We start from the raw sequence: 26,635 nt of genomic DNA, 5'->3' as shown, positions 1-26,635 counted from the left end.
GACGGGAGAGGAAGAACTGAGTGTGCTCTTGTGCCGGACAAACATACGCAGAGGCGCACAAACGCTCCATAATACCGGAGCTGGCGCCAAACGCATCGAGGAGCCCGAGAGTGACTCAACTGCGCTCTGCCTGCCAGATTCTGCTCGCGCACGTACGAGTGAGTGTGTGTGTGCGCGCGCGCGCCTTTGTGTTTGTGTGTGCAGCGTGATTGGGGCCCGGACGCCGCCGTGGCAGCCAGCTACAATGGCTGGGCTCCGAGCGCGGCATAATGGAAACGGAACAAAGAGATTTGATGGAGGCGCTTAAGAGCTGGAAGCGTTTTCTCTGGTCTAAGGCTGTGACAGTTGGGCGTCCGGCGCTAAGTAGTCAGAATGGTCTTTATTGGACGGGAGCAGCGTCTGCCGCCATTAGGCAGAGAGGAAACAGAGACAGGAAGCTTCTGGGCAGCGTGTGGATACAAGGTCTGCTTGGGTCAGACGGAGAATTTCTACGCTATTAACATGCAGCCTGCGGAGAAGCACATGCTTAAAGTGATTTCAATAAGCATAAATGCTGTTTTTTTTTTGTTTGTTTGTTTTGGATTAGACATGTAAAGTCATACATTAAACTCCCAAATCAAAGCTTCAAAAAATTCAAGCAGACTTGCACGAATTTTCTCTGTTTTCCATACAATCAAAGATCCTCTCCACAAACCATTGAATATGCCTGCGCCAAAGACCAGCGTTTTTTGTGCACCGTGAAAGCGCATACGCATTTATACACAGCCATTGATTAGCTTAGGAGTTACAAATAAGTTAAGATGTTTTTTTGTTTGTTTGTTTTTTTCTGTGAGGCAGAGACGTGCAGCTGAGGCTGGTGGTGGGGAAAACGGAACCTTCTGCTGCTGCAGTTCCAACCGAGCTGCTTCCTGAACAAATCCGTGTCGACTGAAAGGACAGATCATGGTTCCTGCGAATTTTCCACTGTGAAATGACACGTTTCTCATAAGTTTTTACACCCCTCTCGTAAAAATAAAGAATAAAAATCCACACTAGTCGTGAGACAACAAGCTGGATTCCTGTTCGGCGGTAGGGTGCAGGGCTATTCCACTGATCTTTGCAGGCATCTGGATCAACTTAGCTCAGGTCAGTTTCAAAACCCATAACAAACTGTTAGGGTTAAATCTGGAGCGGATTATTCAACAATAAACAGATTCTTTGAAGCACACTTTGTGATCTGTGACGCCTTTATATTGTTTGTAATAACTTAAAATAGAGGCTTAAGTACTCTGAACTACAGGTTTAGAGTAAAACCTTGATCTGAGAAGGTCTAGAGGCCAAAAGCAGATAAATTACCCTTTTTTATTTTTTAAATGAGTGCAAATGTATGTGTCTTCTGTCAGTATCTGTAACAGTTGATAAAGGAAAACAAACAAAAAAAAAAGTTATTATGTGAGAAATGAAGCAAAGATATTATCCAGACGTTAAACTTCATAACCAAAGGACTTGGAAAACAATCAGACAAAATTTAAGACAGTTGGTAACATAATGTTCATCTGACGTCATCGTTTAAAATAAAACAGTGAGAACATTTTTATTTAGAGCAGATGAGTAAAATAAAATAAAAACCCAGCGAATTTGGGGGTGGAAGGAATCTGGTTTTTACGTGTTTTTCTTTTAACTCACCTCAGAAATTACATTTTTACACGAAAGTACTAAAAAAGATGCGAAAATCCAACTATTTCTAAATGGCCCTCCCCCGCACCCTCGTCGTGTTTCAGGATCCTAAAAAAAAAAACGCTCCGTTATTAAATATTTATATATGCATGTGAATGCAAGGCTCGTTTATCCAGATGCATTCATACTCCGTTCTGCAAGCGGTCCTGTTGCCGTGGGGAGCCAAAGCGGCTCATCTGAACCTGGGTAGACGACACCAAGCCTCCATTTCTATGCTAATTCTGGCCAGCCATCTAAGTCCAAGTGTTTATCGCGCTCCCTCTCCCCACCCTTTCAGCGCTTGGAGGGTGGAGAGAAAAAAAAAAAAAAAACGGCAGTGGAGAGAGAAAACAGGCCGATGGACGGGAGGGACGAGCAGAGGACGGAGGGGACGAGAGGCAGCACAACCCGGCAGATGACAGATGAATGAATCCGTGGAGGAAATCTGCCGGGGCCGTCCTTCGGGGCCACAGCTGATAATAACAAGAGATGAAAGGGTGGGGTGTGCATGCGTGCGTGCGTGTGTGTGAGGGGAGTGAAACCAAGGCGGAGAGATGATGCCGAAGAAGAGGAGGTAGAAGTGGAAATCCGGAGTGGGAGAAAATAGTGAGCGAGTGAGAGTGAACGTGGAGAAACGAGGGGAGGGTGGGAAGACGCTCCAACTGGTTTTCTCTCGCTGCCAACACTCTGTTTGCCTGCTGGAGAGAAATTCAGGAGCGCTGTGCCGAAGCTCCCCTCTGGGGGATTCCACTCGCTCTATGCATGTGTTGTGTGTTGTGTGTGTGTGTAAGAGTGAGAGCAAGTGTTAGAGAGACTGACGGCTAGGGAGTGTTGATATGCAGCGTGCCAAAGTGTGTGTGTGTGTGTGTTTCTGTGCTGCTGACGCGTGTGGCTGTGGAGGAGGCGCAGCGCTAAACCTCCGGAGCCGTGTTTAATATCGCTGGGAGAGAGCGAGGAGCTTAGCACGAAAGCCCCGGCTTCCCGCCAGACGCGAGCACACATACACACACACACACACACACACACACTCCTCCGCAGTAAAACGAGACAACCTCCCCCCTCCACCTCCCCTCCGCTCCACTGCTTCCTCTATTCTCTTCTCTCGCGCTCCGTCCTCTAATCTCCCACTCTAGAATGCTTCCCCGCGCTCCCCTGCAATCAATGCATCACTCAGACGTTTAACCCCTTCCGGCGCTGCCTGCGTTGGATGCGTGTCACATGTGTAGGTGATGCATGAGCGAATCTGCCAGACTGGAGTTTTCCGGCGAAAAGGAAAGTTGGTGCGTGCTCGAAAAAGTGAAACGTGTGGGTGGGGTGAGGATTCAGTGAGACTGAAGGCGCTGCCGCTGCCGCCGCTGATGATGATCTCACAGTTAATTAATCTAACACTGAGCCACTCAGATTCTATTAACAAAGCTGAGAAGAAAAAGGGGAGAAAAGTGTGTGTGGAGGGGGTGTGGGAGGGGCGTGGGGTGTTGGAGGGCGGGGAGGGAGAGAGAGAAAAGTCACCTCTGGCTGCCGTGATAAATGCCCTCCTTTTCAAGCAGTAATTTGCGCCACGTATTCCCCCTCATCCACATGCAAAACGAGTGATTCAAGGGGCCTAATATGAGTCACTGTCTGTTCTGGTGGCACGTCAGACAGCCACTGAGGCAAAAAATAAAACAAAAAGAAAAAACAAAAAGAAGTTGGTGAAAGCTCGGGATGACGGCTTGCTGACTGCTAAACCTGGTTGCTCGCCAACTTTCCAGCTCCCAGGTATAAGCCTGTTTGGACGTTTCCATGTCGACGCTCGGCGGCGACTTCGGGGTAATGAAAGCGAAGCAAACACCAAAGTGGAGAAAGAAAAAAAAATAATCCATTTAAGTTCCTTGAATGGCCTCTTGAGCCCGGCTCTGAAAACAAATTAATCTGCGCAGCCTCGTTGTTCAAAAGGCTTGCTTTAGTCCAAATAAAATCATTTGCAGATTTTTTAAAAAAATTAATAAATCATTAAAAAAATAAGTCGATTATTAGTACCAGAGTCTTACTCATATTAAACCCCAGCATGTAAAACTCGGCTATGGAAATGGAAATAAACTGATGGCAACAGAAGGCTTTTAAACAATCATTTTGTGGCTGTATTGTTAAAAATCCCCATCAGGAAACACAATTTCCAAAGGGATTTATGTTGTTAAGGTCTCTCTTCTGTAATACAGGCAAATACAAAATTGTAACAAAATTAGAATATCATATAGATATGAGGAAAACACTAGTAAAAAAAAAATGCTATCCTCTGATCTAAATAGGCGGTAAAAGTGTGTAAAGGTCTTCCCTTATAGCCAATTCCATGAGTACAGCTCTGGCTTATCTGCAGCAGGACTGCCTTTAATCTGTGCAGTCCAAATATTCACATTTCCGTCTGTACGTAAATTACTTCAAGAGCCAAAGACCAATCTACACATGCAAACTACAAACACTGCCGAAAAGGAAACTAGCTAAGCATTGATTTAAAATGGAAAATGATCGGAATGGCTTTTTGTCCAACTATAAATAGTCCCAAAATTTAGCAGTGGTTCTGAAGTGCTTATTGCACCAAATATTATCCCTTTTTTTGTTCTACTATTCGTAGAATACCACTTGGAATATAAAAAGCTGACAGCTTGTCATGGCTGGTTAAATTAGTTGGGCTATCTGCTCAGGGGTCCAGGCTGCTAAACACAAGCTGCTCCTATCGGAAATGGTAATGAGTGGTGCCTTTTAACTTCTACGCACGACTGTGTTTTTCACGACCCAAACACATTCATTTATATCTAAGCAGACAGTTTTTTTCTGCCAGCTGCTCAGCAGTGTGCAGCAACAAGTGGGTGAGGGTCAAAACTATCTGAGGAAACTCTCATCTATATATATATATATATATATATATATATATATATATACTGGAAATGAGAGGAAATGAGTCATATGAATAATATGGTGGATTTTTTTTTTTTTCCCCTTTGCAGTTTTTCAGCATCAGACTCTTTCTCAAAACACACAAAACATAAATTTAGACTGCTTTTCATCAGCTCTTGTGTCCGTACCAAGATAGAGTGGGGGGAGGGGGGTTCAAGTCAGCCCTCCTCCGAGCAAGTTAGTCACGGTCCCACAACAGTCGACACAGAGGGGGGATGGGAGTAGGTTGAGTAGGCTTCCCGCGCTCAATGCTGCTGCGATGTAGCCACGACAAGCTGTCAGTGAAAGCAGCTGGCAGGGGGATTTAGGGCGAAAACAAACTAAGATGACCACGGGTTCTTTCGCGCATACACCAAGAAGCTCTGAATTACTGCAAAACAAGACAGATAGCTGGATTTCAGCAGAGGGTAGTTCCTTCAGTAGAAAGCAGAAAACTAATATGACCGCTGACGTGCTTGCTATTTCAAATGAACGACGTCTTACACTTATTTTCTGTTTAGACCATGCAGTTTCTCTCTGTGCTTTCTTTGATTTCTGAGAAGTTGGTTTCATTTTACTTTTTTTTTTTTTTTTTTTTTTTAAGCGATCACATGCTAGCGTGATCCGTGATTTAAGAACACACAGAGGCAGTTCAGAGACGGGCTCGATTTTTTATGGCGATTATATATCAGAACAGCAGAATTTGGCTTTCCTGAAAGTGAGGAGAAAGTGCGGTAGCATCGTTTCAACTCGCAGTGCGCAGTAACAGGTGGGGGAGGGGCAGTACTGGGTTATTATCTACACTCCATTCAGCTAGAGGGAACTTTCTTTAAAGATGCTTAAAACCTTTCCAACAGTAATGTAGTTTTATTTAAGTTTATATTCTAAAATATTAACTTTTTAAAACCTTGTTATGGCAGATTGTCCTCAATACTCCTTTAGATCAGACCATCTGCCGTCAGTCTGATGACCTTTGAAGCAATTGCGCCTTTCTGCATTAACCAAACCCCGCCACTGCACAGACTTCCCTTCAAAGTTTCGCCGTCACAGAAGACGGTCCAACAGGGCGCTTCAGGTGAAACCGAACTTTTGTCTTCTGCTTGGATCGCATCGATCTGACAGCCGAGCTCAGAAGCGATTCACCGGAGGAGAATAAATGACAGATTGCACCTTTATCTGAGCCTTCAGCGGGCAGAGCTGAGGGGCCCCCCGATCAGCGCCGCGAGAGGGATGAAGACATCCGCAGAATCTCTCCTCATTAGCATTTCAAATGCTCAGCGAGCGAGGCAGAGCGAGCGGCGAGAATAAAAGGCGAGAGAGCGAGTGAGCGAGGGAGGAAGGAAGGCAGAGAGAGTGGGCTTTCATGTGCAGAGGCACGGATTGCGAAACTAAATGAACATGAAATATGCACGGTGCCGGGGACGGGGGGCTTCGGAAGCTGCACGGAACGCGCTGGGTTGACGCACGCACGCACGCGCGACAATTCTTGCGTTCTGCTGCGTGTACAGGTTTTCACACAAAAGGGACGCCTGAGCCAACAAACCGCGCTTCTCCATCCCCGTTTTTTTTTTTTTTTTTTTTTTTTTTTTAGTCCGCGTGCGTACGTCTGTACACGAAGTTATTCGAAACGTTTAACGCGCAGCTCTGCGTGTCTGTGTGTGTGCGCGCGTGTGCGAGTTTGTGTGGGTGTGCGACAGCGGCGGCGGCGACAGCAGCGAGCGCGGAGAAGAAGAGTCGTCTCTCGGTGTAGCATATGGAGAGGAACACGTCAGGGAAGTCTGTGCGTGTGCTTATTGGGTCAGAGCGGGTGTTTCTTTCCGCATATTTCCTTGCATGCTTCATAATCAGCATGTGAGCCGTGTGTGTGTGTGCGTGTGTGCGTGCGCCTCCGTCTCGCAGGCCCTCGTATCTCTCTGCCTGCGTGTGATAAGCCCGGAGCTCGCGGCGCTAAAACACCAGTGAGAGACAAGCGCTCTGTGCAGCTACAGGCTTGTGTGTCTCTGTGTGGATGTGTGTGCGTGTATAGGAGGGACAGAATGCATAAACTGGTGTGTGTCTCTGCATGCGCACTGTCTGCGTGTGTGTGTGTGGGTGTGTGTGTGTGTGTGTAAGCGTGTGCGTGGGAGCCCCAGGGGCCTGCCCCGGGCTTATCTCACACAGGCAGTGAGAGACGAGCTTCCTGAGCGAGGGGGGAGAGAGAAAGAGAGAGAGAGAGAGAGAGAAAGAAAGAAAGAAAGGGTGGGAGGGAGGGAAGGGGGGGGGGGGCGGTGTTGTTTGCGCAGCGGTCAGCGCCTTGTTTGTGTAGTCTCAGGTTTTCTCCTCCCCTCCCCTTCTCCCCCCCCTCTTTGCCTCTCCGCACGAGGAGCGCAGAAAGGGAAGAGAGGGAGGAAGAGGAGGTGGAAGGGGGGAAGGCGAAGCGGGAGAGGAGGGGAGGAAAAAATATAGGAGAGGGAGGGAAAAAAACGTTCGAGAGAGACGCATAAATCAGAGAGACGAGCCAGCTTCACTCGAGCACGGCTGACTGAGCCCTGCTGCTGTTGCTGCGCTGCATCCCGACTGTGTGCGTGTGTGTGTGTGTGTATGTGCGCGCGCGCGGAAAGCCAGGGAGAAAAACAGCCGCCGCCGCTGCTAACCACAGTCACCACGGCACATTAGAGGGCCATTAGAACGCGATTATACTCCCAGTGCTTACCTCTCATTCACACTCCTGTTCTCTCCCATTCAGCCTCACACACATAATCACCCGCACACACTTCCCTCATCACCATAAATGTGTCCAACTAACATGCGCAACTATAAAGCAAGGCAGGAACGAGCGTAGCACGAAGATACCGGTTTCCACAGTTTCCCTCCCCCCCACCCATTAAAGCACGCAAACACACATGGGAGCAGATGAGGTCGATATGGCTCACTGCCCAGGGCGTCATAGCCCTGAGGGGGAGGCTGAGCACTTGACAATTATGTTTTAAATAGCTATCTCAATTGTGCCCTAAGCAAGTTTCTATTGCTTCTTTGCGTGTCCTGTCGACGCTGACTTGCAGCGCTGTGCTTCAGTGAAATTGTATTTTCTTGCAATTTATAAAGCACGTAGCAAGACGCTATTGTAAAAGTGAACTCCTGTTACATATATGTTCTGCCACCTTTAGAACACCTCATGGTCAGTTTTTTATTTATTCTGCCATTTTGTGAGGAAGCGTAGTGAGTTAAGATGACATCCACCCTCCCGAACACCAGCTTCCTTCCACACGTACTTTCAGGTACGTCCATCTCTTGTGTTCCCCCTCCCCCACTTGCTCTTTCTTCATGTGTAATCCAACACCGCCTTCAAAGGCGTTTGCTTTTGTTTTGCACGGCCACAGGAACACGTTTGAGCCGTACTCCAGAGCTCTACGGCAAATTCTGGAAGCATATGGGAGAGGTTTGTGAAAGGGGTCGCAGTAGAGAATCCATACAAGATCTGTCAAAATGAGCTAGCCCAGTGTCTTTTCTGCTGGTGCAGCCAATCAGATCAATTTGCCTCTTGTGATGTCACCGATTCAAATACACACAACGCAGGGTAAACTATGTTGCTCTTTGTATTTTGTAAAAATCGCAAAGTGAAAGTCTAGTCCTCGTGGCTGGACTCGGTTCCCATCATCAGCGTACATTTGTTGCCGAAAAGGAAACCACTGGGAGGCAACTTTGAGAAATCTGCATCTAAAACTCAAATCTGGACTGGATCAACCTACACTTCACAGTTGTTCTAAAAAACAAACAAACTACACAGACTGTGGTCGGGCACTGTTAAAATAAAGTAGAGGAACGACATGAGCCGCATCAATTTGTAAGACCTGCCAACACCAGCGATGTGCCAAGAACCCTCAAATTAGACGGGGAACATCCAAAACACACACATTCCCCATTTTCTTTACAATGTGCAGAGGATAAGTGGGGAAGTGAGAAAGTTTTAACAGAGGTGACCGGATCGGGAGAGATGGGATGGCGGTGGCACGTCAAAAAACACAACAATGCTTTCGATAAATGTTGCAACTCACATAAACGGATATTGGCCTTAAATTCGTATTTACATGCGATGATACATGCAGAAGAAACCCCCTCTGCCCTCCCCCGGTGGCGCCGCTGGAATAAGAATGATCGGCAGCTCCGCACAAAGACGGAGGAATAACCTCCCCGATGCCAGAGAGAGAGCGAGAGAGAAGCTGGCGAGCATCCGTCTCCGTATAACGATCCCTCATGCTGCCTGCGCTCATTCGCGTGTGCCTGTGCGCGTGCGTGGCGTGTGTGTATGTGTGTCACACTTCGCCTCGCGGAGAATTAATGAGATGTGAGAGCGATGCGAGGCGAGAGGAGGGGAGGCGGCGGCGTGTTTGTGTGTGAGCGAGTGCACATGTGAGGAGGAGGAGAAGAGGGAGGGAGGAAGGGCAGGGGGGGGGTGCCAACGACAATCTGAGTCACAAAGAGAGGAAGAGAAAGAGAGCGCCGAGAGGAAAGGAAGGGGGGAGGGAGAGAGGGAGATGGTGGAAACCTGAGAGAGAGGAGGAGAGTAGCAGGCGAGGAGAGTAATAAGATGGAGCATGTGAGAAAGAAAATGTGAGTAAAGGTGAGATGAGAGAAAAAAGCAAATGAAAAAAAGAAGCTAGAAAGAGGTAGTATTGGAGATGTGTGTGAGAGGAAGGATTCTCAAAAAAAAAAAAAAAAAAAAATCCAGAGTAGCGTCTGCCGGAGTCGTGGAAAGGAACAGTCGGGGAAGAAAATGAGTTCAATTTAAGAAAAGAGGGCCGGGATTCGGGGGAGATGAAGTGTAAGAGCGTAAAATGTAGAAGAAGAAGAAGAAAAAAAAGAAAGAGCAAGAGAGAGATAAGGAGGGAGGATGAGCCAAGTGAAGCGTGTTACCTCGTATCCGAGCCGCGCCGCTCTCTGAAGCAGAGTCTCGCCGGCGTTCTTGTTCACGATCAGCCGCCGAGCCTCCGGCGGGATGGGGCGCACGGCGGAGGGCTCAAGAGGGGGGGTCCTGTGCAGCCCCGGCGGCACCTCCGGCGGAGCTCTGACGTTCGCCTGGGGCAGCAGGGCGGGCGGGCAGAGTGCAGCGGGGGAGCAGGGCTTCAGCGGAGAGCAGGGATAGTGATTAGGAGAGGCGGCTCTCTTCCTCGGAACGCTGCGCTGCTCGGCCAGCTGACGGGAGACGAGGAGAGGAAAGTGTGAGGGACACTCAAGGGCATACGGACAAAACTACAGAAATGTAAAGAGAATTCTGCTTATGTGTGTGCTAAATACAAAGAAATTTACAAGAAAATAGCTACAGCATGACATTTTTATTTAAAAGAAAAACTACAAGTTTTGTAGCCCCAACCTCTGAAGCTTTCAAGACTTTTCTAAATTGCGTTTGGAGGTTTCATCGTCCATTAATGAGGGAGAGAGAGAAAAACAAAAGACATCTTTCACAGTGAGCGTTCACACCCTGAACACTAAAGGCCGCCATGCCCCTTTCCTTTAATCGCAGAGCCCTCACAGAGCAGTGGGAGCTGCCTGCCCGTTCTTGTGTGAGTGCGTGCGAGCGGCGCGTCGCCCTCTCAGTGGAATTCCATGTCGGAGCAGCTGTCAGCCTGAGGAGGAGCAAGGGGGACGGAAGCAGCACAGGCGGAAAAAAAAAAAAAAGAAAGAGCCTAGACTCCTCTTTTTTTCCCCTCGATTTTCCCCTCTGCTCCTTTCCCTCCCCTCCTCGTCCTCTTCCTCCTCCTTATGAGCGTCATGTGCTCCACCATGGCTGCCACATTCCTCACACTCACTCAGGACGCAGCGAGATGCATAATTGCTCCGGGGTTTTGTTGTCAGGAATGCTCACCAACACGCAGGACACTCACATCGCTGGCTCACACGCAAAAAAAACAAAACACACACACACACACACAAAAAACAGCCCAGATGACACACGCTCGACAATTAAGGCCAGAGAGAAGCGCACACACACACACACACAAGTGAGCGAGCGGGGCCTCCTCAGGGAGTCGCAAAGGGCACGGGGAGGTCAAAGCTCCCGCAGCCCTCTAAACATTGTAAACATACTTCCTTCCTCTGTCCCTCCCTCCCTTCCCCAGCTGCATAATGAGAGACGCCGACAGGCATACAGAAACACACTCCGCTGCTGCAAAACATCCAGACGGCCGCATCGCAGCCCAACTCCCCCTATCAACGCTCACCTTGTCATCCTCGGCTGATCCCAGATCAGGCGCCGAGCGCTGGCCGGGGCTGGTGGGCGCGGCCTCTTTCCTCTTCTCCCGCTCCCTCTCTCTGTCTCGGTCTCGCTGGCCCGTGTGCTTGGTCTTACACGGCCGCTTGCCCTTGGGTTTGTCCGTGTCACTATGGCGACGGGGTTTGAGGGGAGGGACGCCTCCCAGGCAGAGCTCCGGGGCCGGCGACGGGGGCCCCCTCTTCAGCTCCTTAAGGCCGCGGTCACCTGAGAAGAGGCTCGGCTGGTGTGGCCTGTCCTTCGGCTGGCTGGGGGGAAGGGCGGGAGCAGCTACTCCTGGAACGGGAGCAGAGGGAGAACAGGGAATAAGAGCTGGTAGAGGAAGACGAGGAGGAGGAGGACAGAAAGGTACTGCAAGGCCGTCTCCCGACACGCTGCTGGTTTATTAATGAGCACTGTGAGCTGCCTGGGAGCACATGAGTCTACCCAGCCAAGAAAAAAATATACCAATTACAAAAAAAATACGGAAAGAAATTATTCTCATCCTTTTCGTTTTTACTTTATTGATGTAACAACAAACTTAAATGTACTTTAAAAGGATTTTCCATGATGAACCAACACAAAGTAGTCAGTGTTCTGCAAGTCCTTTTTGCTGCAACAGTAAAGCAGTTTCTTAGGGGGTGGGGAGGTTCTCTAACAACTTTCAACATTTAGTCACTGACATTTTTGTCCCTTCTCCGTTGTAAAATACGGAGAGATGAAGGAAATCTGGAGACTAATGTAAGTTAAGCTGCAAATTTGCAGTTGAATTTTACTCACATGGCTGTGCTTTGACCCAAACTAGTGGTGTCAAAATGTTTTGGAGTGTGTGTCAAAAATCCCTAAGCTGAACCACTCAGAAGCCGTGTTTTCTCAAATCAAAAATGCGACAATTTATTGTAATATTTGTATTTTTTTGTGACGTAAACATGCAAACAAAGTTACAAAACAGAACGAATCATTACTGCAGGTCCTAACAACGGTCTCGGATGTTTTCCTTAATGACAGAAAGATGTACAGGTTTTCTAACTTTTTTGGTTGAATGCCGTTTCCGTTTTACTGATTTAGAAAACAGAAACAAAAATTAGAAGCTTCTTTGCTGCCTTTAATGACTGGGTGTTCGTGTCTGTTGGGTAAAAAGTTTCTGGATGTTTGTGGCCTGACTTCAATGATATTAAAATCAAAGTAAAAAAAAAACAAAACATGGCTAATAAGGAAAAAGAAATACTCTGTGTTGTACCAAACATTTTCCATTTGAGAGGATCTGATCCTTAAAACCTATAAATCGTGATCATCTGAATTAGCTCCATGTGCTGATAGGTCAAATGTACATCCCCCACAGCATGACACCGCCACCACTATGTTTCACATAGGTTTTACCACTTCGTAGCTGTGAGCCACTTTGTGTTGGTGTATCACATAAAATCAAAACTTAGTTGCAGTGGAATCGCAAAGCAACATATGCACTTATTTCCTGCAGCAAGGACACGTCTGGCTATTCAACAAACTTTGCAAGTGCGAACATTGAAATTCAAAAACCTCGAAACATTTTAATCAGAAACTCAAACCATTATCAGTGTCTGCAGTCTGCGGTCTGATTCATGCCGCCGCGCAACTTTTATTTGGCAAGTTTTAAATTCCACCAAATCCTTCATTTGTAGATAAAGTTGAGGAAAGCTTACGTAGAGAAATTCTTTGCATCTCATGCACGCTAGAAGAAAAACCTTGTGTGGTCAGATCATTAATGACAGTTTAAATAGTTTAACAGTGTTGGGTTTATTATGGTAAAGAAATGCACACCCACACACTTGGCGTTAAATCCGTGTGTTGCCAGGGTGATGATATCTAAAAATGTTCAACAAAAATGATAAGTCAGCGACCAATCAAGGCTTATGGGCTATTTTTGTGTTATTATTATTTTTTTTCCCCATATATAGTTGCTCTCCACTTTCAGCTTCCCTTTTCAGCACAAGAATAAGGGAAAACCCTCAGTTTTAATGAGAACAGCCATCCCCTTCAACAGAACGCACCAATAAATCCCCCGTTCAGTGCTCCTTGTGACTGGTCTCGAGAGGAAAAAAAAAAAATCACTGATCACACATTAGTCACAGCGCACCTGCGCATCTCCGCTGACCACTTCCTCCCTTTCATCCTCCTCACAGAGCTTGACGCAGACCAGTTGAACATTTAATAAAGAGTGTGTGTGTGTTGGGGGACAACGGGGGAGGAGGGTTGGGTCGTGGCTTGTACATTTCAGCTTGTGGTCCCCAGACCCCTTCAACCCTTCTGGCTGGCAGGAAGACGAGTCCCCCGAGCCGTTTCCTCTGCCTCACCGCTCCCCCACCCCCCCTCGCCTCTCTGACTGCTCTCGGGAAATCCCCTAAAGACAGCCTGCTCAACAAGAAAGTGAAACGTGAGCCAAAGATAGATTTCCGTTACCCTAACTGAACTCGGAGAATAAAAGGTGGCGGTTAGCGCGTCTGGTGGTTCGCTCTTACCATTAGGTAGCTTCTCGCAGCCCCACTTCCTGTTGATGTCGTTCCTCTGCGCCGCGGCCCGGTCCTCGGGCTCTGCCGCCCGGATCTTGCGCTCCCGCTGAGTCTGTGCTGGGTTTCCCATGCGAGGCAGGGGCCAGGGCCTCTCCTGCTTGAACTGGGAGCCGTCGGGTGACGCTGCGCCCGCCGTGGGCTTGCTGAGTCGCAGTCCCTTGAGCTCGATGCGGACTTTGAGCTTTCGCACCTCGTCATCGTCGTCATCCTCATCGGGACTGGCCTGCTCGCACTCATCTGCCGACAAGTGAAACGCGTTGTTCAGTCTCGCGTTGCAGTGCCCAAACAGTGCTGCTCGCGAGCTCAAGAGTGCCAAAAAAACAGCATTAATGACAACGTCTGAGCCTCATGCATAACATTCATGCAGGAAGGAAGGGAGGGAGGGAAGAAGGACGACAGACAGAGCAGTGGAGGAAAGAAATGAGGGAGAAACAAACCAATAAAGACCAAAGAAGCCGAGACTGGCTGCTCCAATCCGAAATTCACAAGGGACGGGTGTTTGACTTGTCTGCCAGTGCCGAGGAGAGCAAGCACGATACTGCATGCCAGACGAAAAAGAAAAAAAGGAAACCCAAACAGATGAGGCAAAAAAAAAAGAGATGAAAAGAGAAAGAAAAAAGCTTTGAAGAGGGCGGGTAAGCACAGCGGAGGAACAGCAGAGCTGAAAGAGAAGCGAGAAAGAATGGCTGTCCCTCTTCCTCGCTTCTCTTGCGCGCTCTCGGCTCAAAGGGAAGGATTAAACGCCCCTCGGAGCTGGCTGCCACACAGAGCGAAGCGCATGACAGTGAGTGGGAAGAGGAGGGGGCGGGTGGTGGTGCTGGGGTTAAAGACAGTATCCAGTGGTCTATTTTTTTTTTTTTTAACCGTCAAACATACAATGACTTTAAAAACACAGAATAATAAGAACGTTTTGGATTCCATTGTAAGATTTTACAAAGAACAAAGCTTTTTTGGGGGGGGGTTGGGGATCCCCAGGTAACTCAGCTGTGTTTACTTGTGTGTCGATTGCATCACAAGAGGCACAGGAGTCAAGCTGTTCAGATGGCATTTGTAAAAACTATGACGGAGGGGGAACTTTTGAGACATTTTGACAAATCGGAAATTTTTCCCAAATTGCAAAATTTTACGTTCGGGGGGACGGTCACATTCGCTTTAAATGTTTTGCTGCAGCCTTACGCGATTTGCTCAAGAAGGGCGAATGTAATTAAAAGCATGTAATTACTGAAAAGTAAAAAAAAAAAAAAAACCACAAGTGACATTTATTCCTTTTGTCACTAGGAAGTAATGGAATATTTTAGGATCGTAGATAAATTGTAGTTTACAATAAATTAGCAAGACAAAAGTAAGCAAGCTAACCGCGATTGTTCAATATTTGACAGAGAACATGATTTTGATTAGTTATGCACATAAGCTTGTCTGGCAGATTTGGAAAAAAAAAATTTAAGCAGCTGCTTACTGAAACACAGAATTAGAAGACGCAAACCAGACAGGAACTTAATACAATGCTAACAAAGTGCATACACAAGTAGAGGGTGCGGGGTCACTTTTTATTCAGAGGACATGCAAGTAAGCATTGGGAAACTAACTGACAAATAACTTAAAAAAAAAATAAAAAATTGAATTGCTTTTGAGCGCTGGGTCGCCCCTAAAGTCATGCTGCCCTGGGCACTGAGTCACATCGCCCATTTCAGAAACCACCGCTGATTTTGTGTTTTAAAGGGTATTGACAAAGGATTCTCCACATGCTTATCGTTCCTCTGTGCTCTCTTATGGCTTCTTTAATTGAACTTATGAGTCTGACGCATTTCTTTATTTCGCTGAAGAGCCCCGGAGACTGTGCCACCCTGGGCAGAGAGCCATATCACCAGCAAAACAAACAGAAAAAAACTGACTATGACAAGTAGGTGACAGACTGGATCTAATGACTTTGATTGAATTTACAGAAAAGTCTGCCTGGTAGCTTCAAGGCAGGATTGATTGTAGAAAAAAAAAAAAAAAGAATGTGTTTTTTTTTTGTTTGTTTGTTTTTTCAAACGAACAGGAATAAAGCCTGGAGTATCAAAGTAGCAGCAAAAAGACATAAAAAGAAGTGGGAGGTGGAAGTGTGAGTGAGGCGGCACGTTTCTGAAGTTCTCACCCGTAGAAAGCTTGGCTCTCTTCTCCCGCTCCCCTTCCTCCGAGTCGTCCTGCTCTTCCTTGATGAGCGGGCGTTTTCTGGCAGCTCCGAAGCTCAGGCCGACCTTTTCCTCCAGGAACTCCTTTGATGGCGTCAGAGTGGGAGGCATGCACAGTCCCTCCTCTGACTCTCTCGTCGCCGCTTTCCTGGCTCCATCTTGAGCAAGGTGACCCTGGGACACGAGGTCCCTCGGCGCCACGCACCTCTGGAGAACCGGAACTCTGTTGTTGGCGTACAGCGGACGGACACCTGAACAGAGCAGAGCGGGACGGAAGAACAGGGTTAGATGGAAAAGAAAAAAAAAGAAAAGATGAAAGGGGACCCCAGGAATGCAGACAGACCACAAACCAGACAGACCGAGAGCGGGCAGGGGAAACCGACGGGTGGGGCGGGAAGATGTGAGGGATCGACGAGCGGGAGAGTGGCGGTTAAACACCAGCCAGCTTTTATTCTGCTTTAAAGACAGGCAGTAAAACTTTGATGGGGTAAAGACTTTTTAATCTGATGCGAGCGGAGCAGAGCAGAGCCAACGGGGCCTGATGGTTCCTTGCACTTCCAGCACAGAGGAAAGACATCCCTTCTCTCTCTCTGTCCTCCCCCACGGCATGACCGAGCCACGCCCTTCTCACACAGAGCGTGACTCTATCCCCCCCACCCCACCTCCGTTTCTCCTCGACTCCCTCTCTCCGTCTCCCTCTCCGTGCCATAATTAGGCTCACACGTCAGCCGCGGCCTTGCTCCAACACACAGCTGGGCTCCTGGCCAACGTAACTACCCTCCCTCACCTCTCCACCCCCGCCAGCTCCCTCCCCCTCGCCTCCTCTTTCCGTTGCGCTCTCCCATCCGCTTTCACCCGCTAACTCCCCCCGCTTTCACTCACGCAATCTCTGCCCCTCCTTCTCCTCTCTTGGCTTCCCCTCTCTCTCTCTCGCTCTCTCTGCGCAGATAAGCACAAAAGGCTTCTTGAAAATAAAAACTCCCCCCTCGCCTTTTCCCTTCTGCACGCCCGGTTTATGTGAGAGTTGCTGCGTGTTTTTGCAGGAGAGAGCATCTTTTTCTTTTCTTTTTTTCATAGAGTGACCCCAGTTTTGCCTCAGCTTTTGCTGCAAGTGTGCACGCGTACCCATTGTTTGCATGAGTCCCTTTATGAGTGTGTCTTGTCCTCTTACATATACATATGTGTGTGTGCGTGCGTGTGTGTGTGTGTGTGTGTACATTACTCACCCTCCCTCTCTGCCTGCCTGGTGGTGTGCTGGCAGTGCTCCAGCGCTCTCTCTCTGCGCTGGCCGTCTGCCAGCTCCCGTCCTGCTGCCGCTACCGAGGCAGAAACGCACAAACCGCCGCCGCCGCCCTCCTTCTCCTTCAGCTCCAGCTCGGAGAACCGCATCATTGCCCGCTGTACGCACACAAACACACAACAAAACAAAAAAGAAAAAAAAAAAAAAAAGGAAGAAAAGAAGCAGAGAAAACCCATGAAAACCACTCATCTGCCCACGTCACAAACACACACACCTCTCTAAGCCTCAATCTGGCCTCAACAGCTATAGAAGCAAATATTGCGTCAGCAATTACATTGTCTTAATATGAAAGAAAATGCCAAAGAAATAAATTAAACCCACGTACGCACACAAACACACACAAAGACAAAAAAGGGGGGAAGACAGATAAATCACAAGCATGGCATCAAGACACAGGTTAGACTACTGCAGCCACTGTGAGTCCATGCGCTCTGGGCCTTAAAGTCCTGGCATCTCCCTTTCCTGAAACATAAACATGGCTTGGAAACATATACATCTAAGCCCTGAGGCAGAGAGAGGAGATGAGAGGGGGGAAAAAAGAGAGAGGAAAGAAGGGAGGCAAAAAGAAGGAGTGTGCAGCGGTACAGAGTACAAAAGGAGACAGAGCCTGTCAGAGACAGATGTGATAAGAAATGTAAAGAACTGACCTCCCAGTTAGCTGCAGGTTGGCTTATATTACTCTCCTCTCGTGATAAGACTTCCATCTAAGCAATTAGAATGGGGGGCTCAATATATCTGTCCAGCATTTCATCTTTTTTTTTTTTTTCTTAAATGAATTTGTTTCTCCACATAATTCTTCACACATAAATAAGCAGCCACAGTCCCACATAATGACACAAAGTAAAGTGACTCAACAGGTCAATCAAATGTGCATCAAAGCCATCAGGTCATTTCTGAAGCAAACTGATAACAAATTAGAGAGAGAGAGAAAACAAATAGAGATGCACCAATCGGACTTTTCTAAGCCCGTGCCGATTTTCAGGTTTCTTGAAGGTCTGACCTGCTGAAGAAGAACACCGCAGCCCCATTGTCAAGGTACTGGTCTTAGATTCAAGTGCAAATTTAAAGAGCCTCACAAAATGATTACTACCCCATTGTGTCACATTACAGGATTTGCTCGTTAGTAAGTTCTCGATTTGATGTAGGTCTGAGCTTTAACTCGGCCATTCCAAACACACAGATATGCTCCGATATCTCATAGTTCTGGCCGTACATTCAGGGTCATTGTTTCGCTGGAAGATTAACCTCAAACAGATTTTCGTCCAGTAATTAGTTCCATCCATCCTCCCATTAACTCTAACCAGCTTTCCTGTGCCAGTCAGAATCAGCCTCCTACACCATGATGCTGCTGCCATCATATTTCACCATGGGGATGATGAGTTCAGGGTTAGTTTGCTCTAATCGAGTTTTGCCCATCATCTGACCAGAGCACCTTCCTCAACATGTTAAACTCAAAATTGATGGAAAACTCAAGAAGATACAGTTCAGTTTGGGGACCCTTACAAAATGGTTAAAAAGGTTTAAGAGTTGGGGATACTTTTGCATAGCACTTCATGCATCAATTTGATTTGTACTAAGCCTGAAAAAGTGCATTAAAGTGACCAATTGATTGGTGCATCTCTACATAGAATATTACCACAATTGGGAACACAAAATCAGTTTTGCCATCACTTTGTTTGCACGTTCCCAGAAATGCAAAGTCTGATAGCTTTGTTGCAGTTGTGAATTAAAAAGCATGACACAGACAAAACCACGTTTTCTCGAATGCATTCGTGACATAGACAGACATGAGCAACCTATTAAAATATCTGCCTCAGAGCCAGTGGATAATAACAAAAATACTCTCTTCGTGTTTCTGAGCACATGAAACCCCAGAGACAACTGCTTAAAACATGTAACTTAATCTGTGTGCCTACATGATAGTGGATGAGTTGCGATTTTACATTTATAGAGGTCATATGATGCATGTTAGGAGACGAGGCATGTCAACCAGTGGGGTGAGGAGGATTATGACCTTGGAGAGACCAGGCAGGGCAGCTCAGGCCGACGAGAAGGTGGGATTAGGGGGCAGGGCTGTGATTGGCAGACAGGGGGCATGCAGAGAGCTTTAGAGCAGTGGTTCTCAAGCTTTCTATTATAAGTACCACTTCAGTAAATATGAAGGTTTCCAAGTATCACGCTACCGTTGGGTATTTTTAAACGGCATTTTCAATCGACATTTCATTTTTGCTCAGAAGTTCTAACATCCCAATTTGTAGACAAATTCATAGAAAAGTCCCAAGACATGGTCATTCTTTGTGTGAAAGTCAAGATTCTCACCTACCCAAACTGCTACTTTTAATAAGGCCGTCCAGCATACAAACCTTTCTTTATTTGTACTTTTGAGTATTTGTAGCTTATCAACTCTTTCTCACGATCTGTAGTATGTTTCGTTTTTGGTGAACATATTGCTACAACATTTGAAGGAGCAAAATCACTGCTCCTGTACTACTAATATCAGTTGTCCTGATCACTGGGAAAATCAATTAGTAAATCATCTCAGGTTCCAGGTTTTGACTTCAGAGGTAAATTAAACTGTATAAGAAGCCAGTTTGTTCACATTTACTAAATGAATACTAATATTTTTTTTATCAGAGAACCATCAAAGACAGCCAAAGCACCATAATTTCCACTTAGACTACAGTTTGAGAACCACAGCTTTAAACGAGCCCCAAAAATGGCAGCTGTTGGTTGTTAAGCATCCTGCAAGAACCCTATGTCTCCTAAACTTGGGGTTAAGCACAGCCAAAGGCGATGTGATCTTTGAGGTTGTCACGGTCATGCTCTGAATCCACTGTCTATAGCACAGTCAGCACTACATGCTTTAGCCTGAAGGCAGTCACACAAGGAGAGGCACGTACGGAGTCACAAACACACACAGAGTAACCTTTACGATGGCTGCTCGGTAATCAACATACAAAAATGGCGGTCCTGTTTAAACTTTGAACCGACAATCCCTGAAAGAGTGTCTGAAATCAAGCCAATGATAAACTAAAGGGGAAGATCAAACCAGTGGCCAAGACAGTAGCATGACAATTTATTCTCTACAGGCCGTAAATGCAAAGTTTGCAAAGTTCATGCAAGGTTTGCTCAACAGGCAAAGGGAATAAAGGCAGTGGCCCTTGGATGTTTATTCTCGTGTGGTTATACATTTAAGTCTGAAATGTCTGGTCATGACATGACAACAACCCAATACAATCTGTGGTGTAAAGATAAACTTGTGGACTTACCTGCAATGCTCTCTGCTCGCGGCTCAGTTTGCTAGAGTCAGCATACAGCTCTGTGGTGACGCATTTAAAGCGGTCGCCAACGTAGCCAGAGGAGTTTGCGATCCGTTTGGCCAAGCTGGACCTACGAGAGTTTTTAGATGAAGCCTGGGTACCTTCGTCCTCCTCCTCTTCATCATCTCCCTCTGCTTGGGACTCCCCAAGATCAACAATATTGTCCTCTTTTTCAGCCTCCCTCTCACACTCCTTTACTGCATTTGTATTGTGCTGTGCAAGAGGAGCGCAGCTGCCCCCATCTCTTTTGTCCTTACCAGAGCTACGCTCCCCTGAGGTGCGGGCACAGCGTAAAGTGCTCTGATCTTGATCCCCAGGGTCTGGGCTGGGGCTACTTTCCTCTGTGCTTTCTTCTGCATCAGAGAGCTCTGGTCTGGTCTGGGACGTCCTTGATACCTCGACAAGACAGGGTGTTTCCTGGGGAATCTTTCCTTTCCCAAATAAAGCTTCTTGCTGCCCATCAGTGTTGTTCACCTTCAGGTTGGGGGTCTGTCCAGAGTGGCTTAGATGTGCTTGGTGTTTAGTCTCACTGTCAGTGTTTGTCAGGTTTTGACTGCTATGACATTCATTTTGGTTCCCCTTGTTGCTAGTCTCAGCAGAAGGCTGTTTGTAGACTGTTGGAGTAGGCTCGATATCTGTGTCTGAGTGTACAAGGTCAATGCAGACAATCTTTTCTCTGGATGCCGCAGATGAGGGGAGGTTTTTGCTTTGACTGCCACCCTGTCCTTGCACGCCTACCTCCCTATCATGCTTCATTTGGTTGCCTTCGCCTGTCTCTTTCCCAGCACTGTGATCTCTGTGGATCCCGCCTTCTTCGACAGCTCCCCGTGGTCTGTCCTGTCCCCGGGGTTTTAGTGTTGCATCTGCCCTGTCTGTCAGCTTGCTGTCAGAGAGTGTCTGCATCAGCGGATGGGCCATCTCCTGTGAGTTATAAGTGAGGTATTCTGTGCCTGGACCAGCTGGGAGATTTGGGTAGGTTAAAGGGTGTTTTCCAGCCAAGTGGGTTGGGTAAAGGCCGTTGTTGCCAAGCAGAACGGGGTTAGGGTACACTGGGCCTTTCCCTGAAATTGGGACGGAGTGTAGCGCCAAGCCATCAGGGATGGGGTACTGCAGATATCTGTTAGCATAAGCCAAGCTGTGGTTCAAATAAGCTTCACTTTGAGAAAGAAAAAGGTGGGGAGGAGGGTGACCATTCTCCAAACATGGCCTCTTGTATGATGACAGGTCTGGAGTTGGTTCACTTCTCTTATTCGTCTGGGCAGACTTCTCTGTTCCCTCTCTGTGATGCACTGACTGGCTGGGGCTGTGTTTCACCCATTCACCGTTAGGTTTCGGGGAAAGAGCCCTGGAGCTGCTGATCAAAGAGCAGCCAGAGTGTTGAGAGGAGGGAACACTGAGGTTGGGCTCTCCAATCCTTGGACAGGACGAGCTTCGCTGCTGAGGGAGAACCCTCTCTAGGCCCTTGTTCTTGATGACAGAGGGCGAGGCGCCTTTGGCTTGTGAAAGGCCCAGGTCTGCATTTGACCTCGGAGAGGGTGGCAAACCCGACGTGTGCTGTGCATGTGAGGGAGATGGGCTTGGTACAACCCATGATGAGTGTAAAGTGCTGATCATTTCTGGTCTCTCTGAGACCTTTGAAGAAGTGCTGCAGACCACAGAATGAGGATGGGAGGAAGGGGAGAGGGATACATTTTCATTTAGAAGCTCTCGACCGGAGGGAAGTCCATAACGGGTGCCAGATGACACAGAGTCCATCTTAACTGAGAAACCATTGGCAGGCAGCGCATACTCAATCATTCTTCCGGACAAATCCAGAGGCTTCTCTGCAGAGTCTTTGGTTGGTTGAGATTGGTTAGCTGGCCTCTCAAAATTGACTAATGAAGGAGACCTGCTGCATACTTTTTCCACTCCTGCACCTCTGTTCTCAGAGGTCCCATCTCGTGACCTGGGTTTGTGGGGGCTGGGTCTGGCAGAGGAGGCCTGCTCTGATGCCATGCTGCTAATAGAAAAAGGGTGAGCAATGGACTGCGTAGAGGCAGAGGATGCAGATATTGCAGCTGCAGAAGAGACGGATGGTTGTCCTATTCTGGCAACTGGCCTTTGCAAATCCAGTGCTTTGTCAAGGAGAGTAGGCAGAGGGTGAGGCTGGGGGAGGCGGGAGGACATGTGGGAAGAATCAGCAGGCAGACTATTATTCCCGACAGTGGTGCCACTGGTGCTGGTACTACTGGTGCTATTGTTGGTTGTGCCCTTCCTGGACGGAGGTCTGCTTGGTCTGCTGCTCCTGCTCGGAGAACGGTCTCTATCCATGGCTGCCTGATGGTGCTGAGGATGAGGAGAGGGTTGATGAAGCTGCTGTGAAAACGGAGATGTAACACCGAGCCCTTTGTCTTGGCAGTGTACCAGCGAAGTGGGGGTCACTGTGACCGCAGGAATCCTCATGGGAGGGGCCACCAGAGGAGAAGAAATGGGAGATGGAGGGTAAGGAGGCATGTAGTAGAGCCTCTCAGCAGCAGAAACAGCTGCAGCAGATGTAACATTGGCGCCCCGGGCTGCACACAGGGGTGGGTAGGCCAGGTGCTGGGGTAGGTAGGGGCTGGGTTGGGTGAGCAGGGAGGCTTTGTATATGTTCAAAGCAGCATACTTGGATGTGTCCATAAAGGGATACATGCCTGCTTCCGGGTATGGGCTTAGCAAAGGCATGCGGAGGTAGCTGCCACCCGCCCCAGCCAGCCCCAGCTCTGACACTTTTTCTCCGGGCCCTACTCGCCGTTCCAAGCCAAGGCCCTCAGCTCCAGTAACCAACACAGGCTTGTGAAGGCTTGGGTGGCTGCCCTTGTAGAGGCTCTGGTAACCATTTGCAGGCTTACGACTGTCCAGGGGGCTGTCGGGTTTGTAAATTAGCTCTGGGAGACCATCCCTACTGTAGGCGAGTGGGAGAGTGGGTGTCTCTCTGCTCTTCTCCGCTGAGAGGGTTCTGATCCCTGGGTATACGACTCCACCATGGAGACGGAGGCTGTCGTGTATCAGAGTGCTTCGGTCAAGCCCCATCGCAGCCAGGGGCGTCAACCTTGCATCCACCTGAAAGAAAGAAAGAAAGAAAAAAAATGCATTTAGTTGAGTTTAATCACTTACAGCTACTATTTAGTGAAATGTTTTTATTCCAATACAAAGATACCTTAAACACAGCTGTAATGAAGTATGGATTTCAATTAAGGATTTCCTAAAATACTCTCTTAAAAAGGACTAATGCTAATGCTACTGTTTGTACTTGGGAGGAGAATGGAGTCCACCACCTAGCATCAGTGAGCTCTACTGGCGACCAGTGACTTTTGAGAGATTTCAACATAGATTCAGAAGCTTTAAGTCCCATTCCAGGCATTTCCTTGTTCTCTTCAGAAATTAGTTTTCATTTTTTGGACACAAATTTTTGAGGTTACACATTTACAAATTTTGAAGTCCATGCAATGCTCTGCCAAAAAGCTCAAATGTTTTCCTGCAGCTGTACAGTAAACACCTGAGAATGAAATAATGTGATTAAAAACACAAATAAGGAAGAAAAACAAGAAAAAATTGGGATGTAGGAAATGAACTCTGATCAGATTCTTTATGCCTTTTGTGGTGTCACCAGAGGCATGTGCTTGCGTTTATGAGGGCAGATTTTACATAATAAGAAATAGAGAAACTGACTATGACATATGACTTACTATATTTAATGTGAATCTGACTAACTTAATTTAGCAAGTCTGGCTAGTACCTTTAAATATAAAAAAGGATTAAAATATGACAGTTGTTGTTCTTTGTTTTTTTTTTTTTTACATGCGGTCCATTCAGATTTTAACCAACCGACCTTAACCATGTATTTTGTTCTCAAAGTGACAAATGACAACCACAGGAACTTGCCATATTTTGTGTGATGTCGTTTCCTCGTCTTAGTGCCAGGTTAGTTTGTGTCTCAGCATCGACATCACGAACAGATGTTGCCCTGTGGAGAAGAGCAAACAGTTAGCAGTCAGCGCCTTGGCTCTGCCACATGAACACACTGCAGACACAATTCCATGACACTGCCACTGAAATTTCATAAAATCTCAAACAGACAGTGTGTTGTACTTGAGCGTCATTCCGAAAACAGTGAAACATGACGGGGTGAAAATGCAAAGCGGACAGCCACAATAGCTCTGCCCCCTCCCATCCATCAACACCCCTTCATCCTTATAGCGCCCCCCACCTCCTCTCAGCGTCCCCCAAGCGGGGCTCGCTAGCCGAGCCCTGTGGGGCCAAGTCTATTCAGTCACGTCCCCTCACACACACACCGGTTTCTCTGTGCCCTCTTTGACCTGCTCTCTCGGCTGCCTCAGCCAGCAGAGCGAGGGAAGATTATGCATCGCAGAGCACTTCGGCGGGAGCCCATTTACCACCCGCCAACACAGAGCCTCAGATCAACAATACCCTCGCACCAGAACACGCACGGAGGTAGAGCGTGTAGGAGAAAAGAAGCCACATATAGAGGGGAACAAACTCAGGCTGAAACAGCATAGCAGGAAAACAGGTGAAGATTTAAGTGAAAAGACTTTTGTTCAAAAAACAAATTGCAAGAGAAGAAAAAAAGAAACCCATCAAGGCACAAATAAATGTCCCTGAATCCTGACGTGTTTGTATAAGTTTGAATTTCTTGTCAGACACTACAGTGTACGAGTATTATTAAACGTTCTGAAATAAGTCCAGAGAAAATCGATTATATGTTTCTACATATTTCTGAAATAAGTTCCACAACTGGCTCCCTGAACCTGTGATTTCACTCACACAGTTTAGATTTGCACAGCCTGAAGAGACTGCAGTGGAAAGATTCCCTTTTCCTCATCTGTATTTGCATTGATGCGGTAATATAAACAAACACTTGCTAAAAGGTGTCCTTGTAAGTTGATTACAAGATGACACGTTTTCATGGGAGAGCAAACTGGAGATTGGGGGTTGGGACAGATCAGTGGCAGCTCTCTACACAAACCTCAATCCATTTTTACTTGTCATGCCTCCAACATCTGTGCACTTTAGCAAAGCACTAATCAAGCTTTTACTGGCCAATACTAACTTCCGTACTACTTGGGCCTCTGACCTGAAAGATCTGATTTTTACTTGAAGAACTGTAAGAGATAAAAGATTGGGGAAATATGTTGAAGGTAGCTTTGAAAAGAACCAAAATGACGCAATTCCAAAATGTTGCTGTTAGTCGATGCGTTAGTAGAGTGAACATCGTGGGAGGCCTTAGTTTCAATGGATTCAATTAATGGGAACAAAATTGAATCCATTTTAAATTTTTAAAAAATATAAATTTCGTAAATGATCGTCATTTTATCTGGCCTACTGGTCTGTGCAGCTATAATTTGATCTGTTAAGAAAAGTACAGATTTGTTTGATTTCAGGTTAACCTCAGCAGCTGAATCTGTTGCCGCCCTGGGCAGTGAGCCATACTTCCAACTTAAAAAAAAAAAGAAAAAAAAAAAGGCCACCAGTGGAAAAGACAGCAATTAGTTACTCATAAATCTGCTAAGTGACAAAACCGCAGGATTACTGAACAGTTATGAGCCTTTAAGTGACATCTTCACACCCTCAGTGGTTTGCCAAATTTCTACAGGCTTCATCAAAACAGCAGCGAGGAGATGTGAAAGTACAGCTTCCCCTTGAGCTAAAAGTCTGAACGCTACCTTCAGTATGTGGGTATTTCTGCAAGGCAGTCCGGTTGGAAGAGCCTCCACGGGAGCAAAGTGAGAGGCAGCAATTGCTTTAAATAGAAAGAGTGAGCCTTCCGCGGAGCTCTCCGGAGCTGAGAGCAGCAGAGAAGCTCGACTCCTCGATCATCGCGGTGAAACGCCTCGCTGCCGCGCCGCTGGCACACCACTTTTTTTTATTGCGGTGACCCGGAGCACATTAATCAGCCTGCCGAGAGAGAGAGAGAGAGAGAGAGAGAAAGAGAGAGAGAGAGAGAGAGAGAGAGAGAGAGAGAGAGAGACCCCCCGCTCCTCCTCCGCTTCTACATTCCCACCCCCTCCTTCTCCTCACCCAGCAGCTCTGGTCGGTCCGTTCTGCTTCAACAACATCCGCATCTGACGGAACCGAAACGGAGCTGTGCGCGCGTGCGTGCGTGCGTGAGTGCGTGAGTTTTTCTGGCGCGGGATGAACGTGTGCGTGGGGCCACGTGTGCGTTTCGGCTCCGTTCCGAAAGCGCAGACGCTGTTGAGAAATCACCTCTCTCTCTCTCTCTCTCTCTCTCTCTCTCTCTCTCTCTCTCTCTCCAGTTTCCTGTGCTGCGTGCGTGAAGCGTCACATGCACACACTTTCTCTCTGTGTCTGAGTCTGGCAGGCAACGGCTCCTCGTGCGCTGACAAGTCTGCGCAGAACACCAGGAATCAATCAAAATCTAAACTAAACCTTCAGCCATTCACTTATTTTGTTCCTTCTTT

The 26,635-nt window shown here is 47.4% G+C and overlaps 1 protein-coding gene across 2 annotated transcripts in view; it reads right to left on the bottom strand.

Moving 5' to 3' along the window:
- The window catches only part of bcor (BCL6 corepressor), a 31,134-nt gene extending 4,975 nt beyond the window's left edge, over positions 1 to 26,159 (bottom strand). Inside the window, exons 1-9 of one of the 2 annotated variants that reach the window (XM_028022554.1) lie at positions 25,880 to 26,159; positions 24,081 to 24,162; positions 20,127 to 23,258; positions 17,505 to 17,561; positions 16,784 to 16,955; positions 15,521 to 15,808; positions 13,333 to 13,620; positions 10,806 to 11,131; positions 9,502 to 9,780 (exon numbers count right to left, since the gene is read on the bottom strand). In XM_028022554.1, the coding sequence (XP_027878355.1) occupies positions 9,502 to 9,780; positions 10,806 to 11,131; positions 13,333 to 13,620; positions 15,521 to 15,808; positions 16,784 to 16,955; positions 17,505 to 17,561; positions 20,127 to 23,258; positions 24,081 to 24,083 (4,545 nt within the window). In that variant the 5' untranslated portion in view covers positions 24,084 to 24,162; positions 25,880 to 26,159. The remainder of the gene's footprint in view (positions 1 to 9,501; positions 9,781 to 10,805; positions 11,132 to 13,332; positions 13,621 to 15,520; positions 15,809 to 16,783; positions 16,956 to 17,504; positions 17,562 to 20,126; positions 23,259 to 24,080; positions 24,163 to 25,879) is intronic. The other variant, XM_028022555.1, reaches the window with a different exon arrangement.
- Between the last annotated feature and the right edge of the window lie 476 nt (positions 26,160 to 26,635).

The sequence above is a fragment of the Xiphophorus couchianus genome, chromosome 7 (assembly GCF_001444195.1).
Source record: "Xiphophorus couchianus chromosome 7, X_couchianus-1.0, whole genome shotgun sequence".
NCBI classification, from domain to species: Eukaryota; Metazoa; Chordata; class Actinopteri; order Cyprinodontiformes; family Poeciliidae; genus Xiphophorus; species Xiphophorus couchianus.
This window is presented reverse-complemented; position numbering and strand designations above follow the sequence as displayed.